This window comes from Cheilinus undulatus, linkage group 4 (assembly GCF_018320785.1).
Source record: "Cheilinus undulatus linkage group 4, ASM1832078v1, whole genome shotgun sequence".
Lineage (NCBI taxonomy): Eukaryota > Metazoa > Chordata > Actinopteri > Labriformes > Labridae > Cheilinus > Cheilinus undulatus.
Window position 1 is genome coordinate 50,621,534 of NC_054868.1, and position 12,867 is coordinate 50,634,400.

General features: G+C 40.5%; 1 protein-coding gene across 1 annotated transcript in view; it reads left to right on the forward strand.

Moving 5' to 3' along the window:
* The first annotated feature begins 1,789 nt into the window (after nt 1-1,789).
* LOC121507795 (voltage-dependent T-type calcium channel subunit alpha-1I-like) overlaps nt 1,790-12,867 on the forward strand; it is a 317,733-nt gene continuing 306,655 nt past the window's right edge. The window contains exon 1 of the mRNA XM_041784135.1: nt 1,790-2,205. Within this exon, the coding sequence (XP_041640069.1) occupies nt 1,790-2,205 (416 nt within the window). The remainder of the gene's footprint in view (nt 2,206-12,867) is intronic.

A 12,867-nucleotide genomic window follows, 5' to 3' on the forward strand; every position in this document is an offset into this window, starting at 1 on the left:
ACTTGTTCTAGAAATGAAGATGTTAGAACAGAATTCTTACTATTGGTTCATGAAATGCATCATAAAACAGATATTTCAGCGGTATCCATTTAACAATCTGACTGTCAGCAAGATAGAAAAGCAGATGAGTGTTGATTTTCTGTTTTCTTTCATCAAAGACAAAAGAAACATTTTCATCATTTATAGTGTTTATGACCTGGATGTGGTTGATATCATGGGTCCTGGTCATGTTGCTGTCAGTGATGGGAGTCAGCTCTTTAGTGATCCAGATCATTTGGCTCAGTTCAGCAGGAAGATCCGGCTCTTTCTGCTCCTCATTTGGTGCCATTTTGGCTTCATCAGATCTGCCAACTTTAGAGGTGTTTGACACACTGGCCTGCCCACAGATTTGTCTGGGCCCTTAAAAAACCTGGTGAATGGGTTTATTGATGATATCAATGCATTGTTGGCTCAGCAGCATTGGTGCTAGCATCCTGACTAGAAGTTACCTCATTTTGCAGATGAAAAGTGTGCCAAACTATATAATTAGCTCTGATGTTGAATTTATTTTTTGTGCTATTTTTTGACCCATTTTTTCCACTTTCCTGCCCATATTTGCCACTTTTTACTGCTTCCTGATTTTTGCCACTTTATGGCAATTTTGTGCTTCTTCAAATCAAATTTTTCAGTTTCTGCCCATTTTACAGCTTCTTTATGCCAACCTTAAACATTTTTTTTTTTTTTTTGGCCTAATTTCTCCCATTTTGCCACTTTATCCAATTTCCAACATTTCTGCCACATTCCCCCTTTTAAATGACACTTTTTGCCACCTCTAAACATTTTTTGCAGCTTTTGCCCCTTTTTTTTAAATTTTTGCACTTTGCTAATTTTTTAATTTTCATCCATTTTGCCATTTATCTTGCCGAATTTCGCCCATTTTGCCATTTTTGTAACTTTCAACCAATTTTTCCTTTTTTCCTTCATTTTATACCTTTTTTTTTTTGCTCACTTTTGACCAAATTTTGGTTCCATTCTGTTACATTTTTGTCACATTTTTTGTTAATTTTCTTGCCATCTTTAACCCCATTTTTGCAAATTTCCCCCCTTTTCTTTTTACTGCTTCCCCCCATTTTGCTGCTGTATGCAACTTTTCTGCTTCCAAAAATCACTTTTTTCAATTTCTGCCTATTTTTGCAGCTTCTTTTTGACAAACTTAACCATATTTTTGGACTAATTTCTCCCATTTTACCACTTTTTCCAACTTTAAGCCCATTCTGCCAAATTTCCCCCTTTTAAATGCCATTTTTTGCCACCTTTCAACAATTTTTGCAGCTTTTGGGTGCATTTTTTTACACTCTTTGCCAATTTTTCATCCATTTTGCCACTTTTCTTGCCAAATTTTGCCCATGTTACCATTTTTTTTTTAAACTTTCAACCGATCTGTTCTTGTTTTCTTCATTTTATGTCATTTTTTTTGCTCACTTTTGAGCAAATTTTGGTCACTTTTCCCATTTTGTTAATTTTTTGCCGCGTTTACCCCCCCCCCCCCCCTTTTTACTAGATCTGTAGCCCACATTTACAAAGTGGCTCAGATTACCCAGATTTAATCTTGCCTACAGTTAAAGCAGGTGTATTTCTGAAGGCTTAAAGCTTTTGGCTCTCTGTGGCGGAAGTACAAAGATGCTCAGTGTTTTTCAGCCTGATCTATAAGCTGATGAATTGTTCTTAAACTTGTGGTCAGTATGTTAGTTTGAAAATTTAAACTTTCCTCCATCTTTTCTTTTCTCTCTTCTCAGACTGTTTCGTTGCCATGACGAGCGAGGAGGAGGAGGGCCCCAACGTTGCAACATCAACAGCAACGCCACCGTCATCGGCAACAGTCTCCCTAGTGACAACAACCACAGCCAGGGGTGATAGCAACGATGCCGTCAAGTCCTCCTCCCCCTGCAGGCCCTCCTCGTACCACCTCCCATGTCCCGAGGAAAAGGAGGAGAAAGAGGAGGAAATAGAAGAGGAAGACGAGATCATCCAGGAGGAGAGGATTGAGAAGGAGGATGAGGAGGAGGAGGACATGGTGGAGTGTGACGGGGATGATGAAGATGACGACGCCAGCAGTGACACCAGCGTGTTAGTGGTGCCCTATCCTGAGCTGGTTCCCGTGGTTTTCTTTTGCCTCAAACAGACGACCTGTCCTCGCAGCTGGTGCATCCGTCTGGTCTCCAGCCCATATCCTTTTCACTCTGAGCATCATTGGTGAATTATCTGTGAGATTTTTCATTATTAGGTGGTGGATTTGGCTGTGAGTGGACCCAAACTCTGTTTTTGAAGTTCAAAACAGCCCATGGTTGCAGCTTCCAAGGTGAGTTTCTGTGTAGTTTCATATTTTTTTCAACTTTCCTCCCATGGAGTGGCTGCTCTGGTCTTTGGGTTTTTGATATTTGTTTGTGCAGTGCATGGGAGGCTGGATCCAAGGCCAGATACTGACAAGTATAGATGAGATCAAGGGCTCTTTGTACTGATGCTCTTGCACGTGTTTCTCTGGAACAGATCAGACATGCTGCATTCAGAGTTTATAAAATGAAATAGTAAACTTCTAAGGATGAGACAGAAGTGCCAAAGGAAAGAGCAACGGGATACACTTTAAATCCAATATTGATTCTTTGTAGGTGAGCCTTTTTAGAATGGTCCAAGAGTGTTTTGATGCTTCCTTTGTCCAGTTGTAACTTCTGTGATGGAGCGCCATGCTGGAGGTGGACACATTTTCAGAACACAATGCGATTAGATAATGTTCAGGAATATTTATTTACAGATAAAGAAAGGAAATAGCATGGGAGATGTGAGTGGTATACGGGTTTGAAGGAAAGAGGGAGACAAAAAGATTGTTTCAGATCATCAAACAAATTCTGATATTAGAGAACGTTAACCCAAGTAAAGACAAAACACTGTTTTTATGATGATTTTATTCATCGTGGGGCAAAAGCTATCCAAACCTCCTTGAGGTTTAAATTGCATGCTGCCCACATAGAAACAGTTTGCAAACAGCAGACTTAAGAAACTAGAATCTGCACAAACTCTGCAGAAACTTTACTGTACCTCATCAGCTGACATGGTTCTTTGGTTTCTCACAAAGTCTTTTCTGGCTTCACCATGCTTCCTCAACAAATGCATGTCTGAGAGGGAAAAAAACAGCACTTTACAATAGAGCAGCTGCACTCAGACTGTCAGTGGGTGCTAAAATGCACCAAACTTAGTTCCTCCATAATGTTGCTACAACAGGTAGAACCAGGGAAGGTTATTTTTCCTTTTCAGAGCAGTTTAACCCTTTAGTTGTGAGGCCACTACATGCAGCTTGTCTTGGTAAAACTCTGCTTTTCAGATTGGCACTGGTGTGGTCACCTTTATTGACTTTAGGCGATGAGAAAATGGAGGCGGAGCTTATTCCCTTAATTGTTGTCATGTATTAAATGTCCAAAAATTTCCAAACTAAAAAGATAGAAACAATTTAAGGAGCAGCATGCTAGGCTTCTTCGATGAGGATGATATTTGGCTATTTTTGCATCCAAGAGATGAGTGGGCAAGGTAAATATTGGACAAAAAATTCATAAATAATTTGCAAAAATCCCAAGAAAGCTGAAGCATAACCAGCCTGTCATAGCTGTGGTTGATATATTGCTGTCACAGAGACCCATATGTTAGCCCTGTGTATTTTCTGGTGGTATTATGGTCTGTTTTATAGGTTATGGGTTCTGTATTCTATAAAAAGGTTTGCTACAGTCTGAGGTGATGCTTAGGTCATGAAATCCTTGTCATCCCTAATCGGTGCCACTCATGTCTTAATACTCTTCTGCTGTGTTTGCATTCTCTCTCCGCTGTATGCACACAGGCACAAAACTGTTTGAATTGCTTTATAAGAAATGACAGCCGCACTAGATTACAGTAGAAGCAGTGCAGTGTTTTGGCTGCCTCCAGGTTCAGCAAGCACTTCTTATCAAGCTTCTTAAGAGCAACACTTCCAGTGAAGTCATGTGTGACTCAACACTTAGAAGCAAACTCCCCAAACACAGAGCTGATATATCTGAGAGTAGTAACACCGCTGAGTGTAACAAAATGAGAGGGAGCAAGTGTCAGAGCAGAGATAGGAGTGACTTTTAGAGGTTTATGAGTGCAGAGATGGAGGAGGAATGACAGTGATGAGGGAAACGGCAGAGACAGACAAAGGCAGACAAAGTACGAGGCAGTGCAAGAAATACAAATGGAAATGTGGAGAAAGAATACTAATGGAGAGAGGTTAAGACTGTTAACAAACAGGAGGAGATGGCTGAAGCTAGGATGGTGCTGATTGTGTTTCTGCATGCATAGATGAAGTACAGCTTCTTCCTCCACTGCTCAGAGTTTACACAAGTCATAGGGGATGTTGGGGGATGTGCTATCAGCATGTCACTACCTGGAGCTTGCATTTACTGGAGCTTGCTGAAGATAACACTGTTTGGGCTGTGATGGTCATGTGGGAGTTGAGGTGACATAAAGAAAGTCTGCAAGTTGGTACGGTAGGCAATGAGAGCATGGAGTGGGCCACTGCCCAGCCCTCTGGAAGTGTCAGGAGACTGGGTAACACATAACACTGGTAAAGCGTGTGTGTGAGGGGGTTCCTTGTGGTAATGCTGTAGATGTGCTGCTCATCAGTCTGCACGGTTTAGATGTAAGGGCCAACATGAGGGGCATCTGTGGGTTTAGGGATGTCTACAATGAGCAGTTATCCTCCAGATGACCACAAACATTTTGTCTTTATTTCAAAAAGAGAATCTTGATATCTGACTGGCCTATGCATCACCTCCCATCTGTTATATTTTGGTAGTAACGTTCTGTTTGTCACTTTCCATCTACTTTGCAAGGGCATTTGTGTAGGCTAACGGTTTGATGTTCAAATTATTGTGAGAGATTGATAGGTAAATGTGCAATTAAGAGTAAACTTAGAAGGCATGATACACTAACTGCAAGTCAGCTAACATCGGATGATACAGTGCAGGTCTTTATAATCTTCATCCATTCATACATCTTTTGAATTAAAGAAGATTAAAAAAAACAAAAAAAAACACAATGCATACTACATTCCCAGCAGGTCAACGTCTTTGTTTCCCTGAGATATACAGTAAGTTCTTTGCAATCACGTGCTCCTTGCTTTCCATGGGAAAGTTAACACTTTACGGCTTTAAATGCACCTGTACGCTTATCAGAAAATTTCTAAATACACTGAGTATGACCCCTACATTACAGGGATTTTTAACACAGTTGAACTGATTTAGAGGCTTGTACTGACCTAAGAGGCTAACTGAGCTTCTTTAATGTATAAAACATTCCTCATTTTGACACAAACATTCTTTCAATTGAAATGGTGATGTACTATCAACTGTAAAAACCTTGTGGAGTAAGCAACCGAGTAAAGATGGGCCATTTCTGAGGTAGCCTGTTCTACAAGATGGCTCTTTAATGTTAGCTAGCTAGCTCCTATTTAGGCAGTGTTACAGAGTAATCCGTTAGAGTAATCCCGGTATTAGTTACATTTTAATTAAAGTAATCCCTTATTTAAAGAAAAATCCCAAATTTCCTCTCTCTCCGTGGCTTCAAAAAGAGAGAAAGAAAAAAGGAAGCTCCTTGAGGCATTTGCTCTGTTTGTCCTTCTCTCTTCCTGTAGTCACGTTGGCACATAGTGCCGTGCCAGCAGAAAGTAAACATTCTGGGCCATTGTTATCTTGTTTAGCCAGCGAGATGACAGAGAGAACTGCATGACACTGTAGAATTATCCCCGTTATGATGGATTTTTGGATAAAAGGGACAAGAAAGCATCACGGTGAAACGTAAGTTTAAAAGCTCTCTTTGCTTTCACTGAATCAGCTGTGCAGCTGTTCCAATTAAGTGCTGTTATCACGCACAGTATTGGAGTGATTCTGTCTGCCTCTGCTCAGCTTGTTGTCTGATTGTGAGCATGTTAAAGAGCTGTAAAGGTTTTCCTGTCTGTTAGCAGTGTTTTCAGGCTGCAGAGATACAGATAATAGGCTGTAAATGACGCTCTACATTGGCATTATAGTCTGCACATTAAAATGCAGAGGTGCGGTTGTTATTTGTCATTTTTACAACCGCTGAGTGGAACAAGTGGCTAAAGGGTTTTAATATTTAGTAATGCAAAAGTACTCTAATGCGTTAGTTTTAGAAGTAGGTAATGCAGTAACGTAACAAATTACTTTTCTCAGTATGTAATGCAGTAATCTAACAAGTTAGTTTCAAAAGTAACACTACCCAACACTGCATTTAAGTACCAGTTTCCTTTGCTGCATCCTTTGTTGTTATTTAATCCACATTTAGAAGTCAAACTGGCACCAAATTAGCGTTTTTCTCATGTTGTTTCCGACAACTATTGTGTGACCGGCCAGAAATTGAAATGGGCGTGTGCTGTAGTGGGAGGGCCAATGAGGACTTCCCAGGAGTTCTTGAGTTGGGTTTCACCAGAGGTACGGAATTTCATGGCCAGATGTAACACTGTTCTTGTTCTTACTACCTCAACAAAATGGACAAATTTCTCTTTTCTTGCAGAGCATTTAACAGGCTTTAGGCTGTTTAACTCCTGGTTATGGTTTAGTAATAGCAATGCCAAAGTAATATTTGGGGACCTAATTTACCCATCATGTATCATCATTTATTTAAAAGTCACACAGAGGTGAAATTGTTTCCTGATCTCTGGAAAGTTTGTGCATCATAAAAACTGAAGCACACTTCCATCTGCCATCACAGACAGTAGGCTACTTTGAACTCTTTACCCTCCTCATCATTGTAATGCAATAAGGCCAATTTACATGGAAAGGGGAGTTTCCCCCCAAAATAGCTGCATATTGGCTCAGCGTCTCTGCATGCCAGTGTGCAGGGGAGCATTAAAGCTCTGGCTTTTGACTTATTTGCAAAGATTTAGTGCATGCACTTTTTGTGGAGTATTAACAGAGAATCGCACGGCCCTTGATGCTGGCTACCTGGAGACAGGCCCATATTTAAACATGTTTACGCAGCACCAGGAAGAAGGGAGCTTAAGGTTTGTGAAGCCAGTGCATCATCTCATCCAAATACGTTTCCTTGTGGGCATGTCTCAACAAAGTCCGGTTGTTTCCTGGCTCTGTCACTTACTCCTTTGAGCTGGTAGCAAATGAAACATATTAAACTCAGTTGTGACACCATTCCCAGCTCCGACATCTGACTTATGAGGTAAATGGAAGCAGAAGTCCCTGACTCAGTGCCACATTTTGGCATATTACAGAAAATCTGTTCATATTTAGGATTTTTATCATGGCACCAGTTTCTTACCAGTACACGCAAGAAGTCTTCTGAGAGGAATTAAGGACAATTGGAGCAATGATATGGCGTGCAACTTGAGACAGACAGACAGACAGACATGTACATGGACGGGCCACCATTTATAGTAGTAGGTGCCCTGGTGATCAATCCACACCTGAATCCAGTTTAATGTTTTTGCCTCCTTCTCTCTACAGCTAAGAATGCAAAAGAATGGAGAAAGAAATATAACTAGGAGTGACTTCAACCTATTCATTTAAGTTTAATGACATGTCCAATAAAAATGTTCTTACGTCAAAGAGAAATAACACTTTAGTCAGCCTGTTTTGATCCTCAGTCTATAATTATGTCTCTTTGCGTCTCTCCTGCTGCCTCTCAAGGCTCTCTTACAAGTTTCCCATTCCCTCTGTATTACCTTGAAAAGCTCTCAAGTGAATTAAGTATAATTTTCTCCACTAGACTAAGCTGCTGTGTAGTGCTTAGATTGACTGCCAGGAACAAATACAGGCTCTACTACAGTTTTGTAGTGTGAATATTGTGATGACAGATACATCAGATTCATGTCAGGCTGAAGAATAAGATCAATCTGTGGACTGGTCATCTGGACTCCCAATATTTATAGAAAGGCAACTCGTTCTGTGCAACATGGAGCCCATCTTCTTCTACAGCCTGTATTTATGTATCAAATCGATACAGAATAAAGATGTTCAGTGTGTTCAGAACCGAAATAAACCACTAAAGAGCTGCTTGGGGACCGCAGGATGAATCTAACAGTATAGGACAGGAACTTCTGGTATAACACTACCAGTAAAGATTTGAGAATGGAACAATTTTTCAATTCTCAGTTGTTCATATATCCGACAATTGTGTTTCTGCAGCCTTCAAAGACACTTCTCTGAGTGTAAGGTGTGAAAGTGTTCTCATATTGAGTGAGCAAAACCTCTGTCTTTGACACAGCGGCTGAGTTTACACCTCAGCAGCATTCAATCTAATCAGTGTGACTGACTGAGAGGAAATACGAGTGACTATAGAAGGCCGTGTGACTGTGCCTGCATGTGTGAGTCCTTGTTACTTTGGGAAAATGAAAAGGCCGATATTGACCTGGTCCACTTTCTCACATTGTGAGTTCAGATTGAGTGCTGCTGTGGATTGATTCACAAGTGAAATCCTCTTTGTGAGAATGAATACATTTAGTCCACTTCTCAAACTTGTCTGCATTTGTGTGTTTCATTTTACACTTGAGGGGTATTGGCTCAGTTTGGGTGAAGACTGAGTGTGGTTGTGAAGCTAAATTGGAAATGAAGAATGAAAGAAATCCTTAAATCTACCTCTCCTATTGTGCAGATAATGAGCAAATGAATTATGAATGAAAGAACTAATAAGACAGAAAAATGCAGAGAGGAAGACATACAGACAGTCTCAAATCTCAGCAGTGTATATCTGCATGGGAAATCTTTTAAAGGAAGCATACTTTTACCTTATCTTAAAAGTTCTGACTATTATTACTACTGACTTTGTCAGGGTGTCCAAACTATGGCCCAGGGGCCAAAAGCAGACTGTGGTCTATTTTTGTTGGCCCGTCATTTCAGCACAAGGCTGTGCAACCATGCTAATTCGAAAAGAAAACATCCCAACAAGAAGAATTCATTAATTTTTTTTTTTTTTTGTGCCTAAAATGAGACAGAACTGTACATGGTAAAAAATATTGGCAATCTAGATTAAAATATCTAGTTTTCTACTTCCCTATTGAGTTCAGCAGTGTGAATAGCAGTACCAATAATATTCCAGGGCCTGAGCCTGTGGCAGCTAGGGCCATATAGGGCACCCTGAAATCTGACAGGCATCCCCAAAAATCTTAACCTTGCAAAGCAGATGGATTCGCCCATTTCTGTGTTTCTCACTGGGGAATCCATCTTGCAAAGCTCCCGTCTGAACCCATTGGGCCCTGTTAGAAAGTTCCAGGACCAAGCGACAAGGGGCAGTACTTTCAGGTGCAGCGGAGTCGTGATGTATGTAAGTAGCGATAAGAGGCTGGTGTGATTATGGCGGAAGACATTAGCATGGATGCTGCTAAAGCACCAGTCTTATCAGAACTTGTCGACATTTCTTCATTAAAAGAAGAACAAAGAACAGCAGTGAGTTGTTTTCTTTTCAAAAACAACAAAAGTCGTGGACTGACATGTCTACAGTCACCATGGTTCACGTTATGCATCTATGGAATTTAGAGACCTCGGTTTGGGGCTATGACGCCACGTATTTTGTTGCTCTGATTGGCCAGTAAAGATGTGATGTTTTCTTCAAAGACTGCCCTTTTCCAAACGCGGTCTATGGAAGGTTTTCCAGATGGATGTGTGAAACAAATCCATTTGGTGTGTCAGGTTACAAAAACCTGGAAATTATTGTCTATTTGCCTTGTGAGCCTTTAAATTAAGCATTTTTGTGTAGTTTGGGCAGACCATGGAGTCAAGCTCTGCCCAGACCAGCTGATCTAATGCAAGCCCTCATCAGCCCTGACTTGCTGTAAGCAAGCTATTGGCCAATCGGGCTTTAAACTGCTCTAGCCTGGCTACCACTCTATCTGCAGGCTGCTTTTGCCAGGGTTAATTTTGGCATTTTTTTTTTTTTTTTTTTTTAGTTTTAGCCTTTAGATGAAATGTCTTTTAGTTTTAGTCCTATTTTAGTCATTTCTACCCTTTCAAGTTTTTGTCTAGTTTTAGTTGATGAAAGCTCAAAACATTTTAGTCTAGTTTTAGTCCATAAAAAGTCCTCACATTTTGGTCTTTATTGTTAGTCCAAGCATTTATTTTCTCACCTAAATCTGGTACCAAATCATGGTAGTATGTTCTATACACCCTGCCAAACCTGGGGTCCCTGCTTTCTACAGCTGAGAGGCAGAATAGCTACAGCTGCATTGTTTTTGACAGATTTACCCACAGTGGAGAAATATTATTTTGAATGTCTGACGAAAACTACATTAAATTTTAGTCTAATTTTAGTCACCTTGATAAAAACTTAACTTACTTTTTGTAAGTTTTAGTCATCAAAGATCTATTTTTGTTAACACTGGTTTCTGCAACCCTCCTCCACCCCAACTCCTCCTTTTTGCTATATCTTACTTAATCGATTGGCATTGATGCCTGCTCTGCTCTGGTGTTTTTGTCACTTCTGTCCATGCCTGAGCTTCTCTATTTGCATAGGAAGGTCAGGAATGTGTGCAGAAGGGCCACATCATCAAACATAAATAACATCAATAAACGCTAATTACAAAAGAAACATTTTTAGCTGCAAATCGTGTTTGTTTCCTGACTGAACTAGCCATTTAGACACACTCAGCTAATACACATAATTTAACCTAATTATACAGGACTACAAACTCTGATTTACCTCACCTTGTTGATATCAAAGTGCCTTCAACATTCTTGTATATTTACCCCCGCCAAGGAGGTCATGTGATCGGATGGGTTTGTTCATTTGTTTGTTAGTTTGTTAGCAACATAACTCAAAAAGCATGGATGGATTTTCATGAAATTTTCAGGAAATGTCAGAAATGGCATAAGGAAGAACTGATTTGATTTTGGGACTGATCCAGATCACCGTCTGGATCCAGGAATTTTTTAAGGGATTTTTTACTATTGGGAGACAGGGCTAATGGCGGAGGTCTGTGCTCTCTGAGTGCTTTTCTAGTTCTGCATGTGGCCCTTGGTGGAAAAAGTTTGGACACCCCTGGACTATGTTTACAATATACCCACCTACATATGCACACTTGTATGCATAAAGTCTGATAAAGTAGGTAAAAGTCATATTTTGCTCAGGTTACACAATATTTGATAGCAGGAGTAGGAGAAGTCTGTCTAGTGGCATTGCATTGTTCTCTCAAGAACAGTAGAGTGTCTACCAGCATTAATCTATTATATTCCTATCTCAAGGTTTTTTCACAAGTGATGACCAGGACTGTAAACTTTCTTATTGTGTACATCCCAAGGAAGCTGTTCTTGACCTAGAAAGAGGCAGTTCCATGAGAGTCTGACATCAAATTAAGGCTATGAACAGCTGTGAAAACAGCCTAAGAAGCTATTTACTTTCTGTTCTGTTTGCTGGACTGGGAACGCCTCAGGAACAGCTGCATTCATTGAAATGTTGGAAGCAAAACATTCAGGTTTTTCTCATTTCACCCCACTATGGCTTATGTAGCTACAAGAGTAACTTTATGGTTTTAAACTTGACTGCTTTGCTACCCAAAGGCATTCCTCCGTGCTGTTTTCCTCTGTGCTGCATTCTGTTGAAATGTGTTGTTGTTGGACAGCACTTGTAAGCAGTAAAGTTGGTTTAAGTGATTTAAAGATCAAAGAGAAAATGGTTTAGAGAAACACTTTAGTTTGAAAAGACTTTTTCTGTTCCTGCACAGACTAACATATTCAAATTGAGGTGCTGCCAACAGTCCTCCGATCCCTGAGAAACTGCTGTTTGTTTTTGCTAAATTGTACGTTTCCCATGCTGAATCGGCTCCAAAGTTGCATAAGAAATGAAACGTCAAGGCAAACCTGTCACGGTCTGCGGTTTTTCCCTTCCTCACTTTGTACAACAAAGCCGTATCCAACAGGGAGCACTGTCAAAGTATACACATCTGTGGGATTCCACTAAAGCTGTGCTGAAAGTGAAGTTAGAGTGGAGCGCTGAGCTGCAAAAATCACGTTAACCAGGCAGAGACAACGCTGCGTTCATTCACACAGAGAGGGGATAATCAGAGCAGCATGAGGCGAGGGAATAATAGAGATCATTTCAAAGACTGAGGTGTAAAAACGCTGCTCTCCACATCCAAACCTGTACCTGTGGATCTGAATGAAGGAGGGACAGGGAAGGGGGGTGAGATAGAGATGGAGAGATGAGGGGAGCTGGCTGTGCAAAGAGAGCATGTGGTGTGAATATATATTCAGCTCCAAACCAAATCTGATAGGAGGGAGAGGTCAGATTAATAGCTTCCAATTCACTTTCAATCTCCTCTGGACCAACACATGTGGCCCTCACTGCCACTGGCGTTATTGCACACACATGCACAGTCCCAAAGCACAGACATCCACACAGCTATTTTCAGTTTGTCATTTTGGATTTGATAGAATGCTTTACTGCCAAAAACTAAAACACCTGTTTGATATTTTGCTTGCAGGCTCAAATCTTTTCCAGTGGGCTGTCCTTTTCCCACTCACTTTCTTGGAACGTTAGCATCCCTTTTTGTTTCACCCATTAGTTGTTGGATGAAGTGCTAGAGCTAGACGTTTTTTTTTTTTTTGTTTGTTTTGGTTTTTTTTTTTACTAGGGAGGCCCAACAGTGGCGGAGGATTATGCAAAGGTGGCCTAGAATAGGGGTGGACGGGGTTGGTTGTCACAAGGGTTGGTTGTCACACTCATATCTCAGTGTTTTTCACAGTGGGAGACTGACCTATTCAATTCCAGAAATGGAGTGATCAATGTATCCATCTGCTTAGAGATATCTATGATGAAAATGGCCTGCGTACATTTCAAGATATTAAGTTATGTTTTAATTTACAGAACACT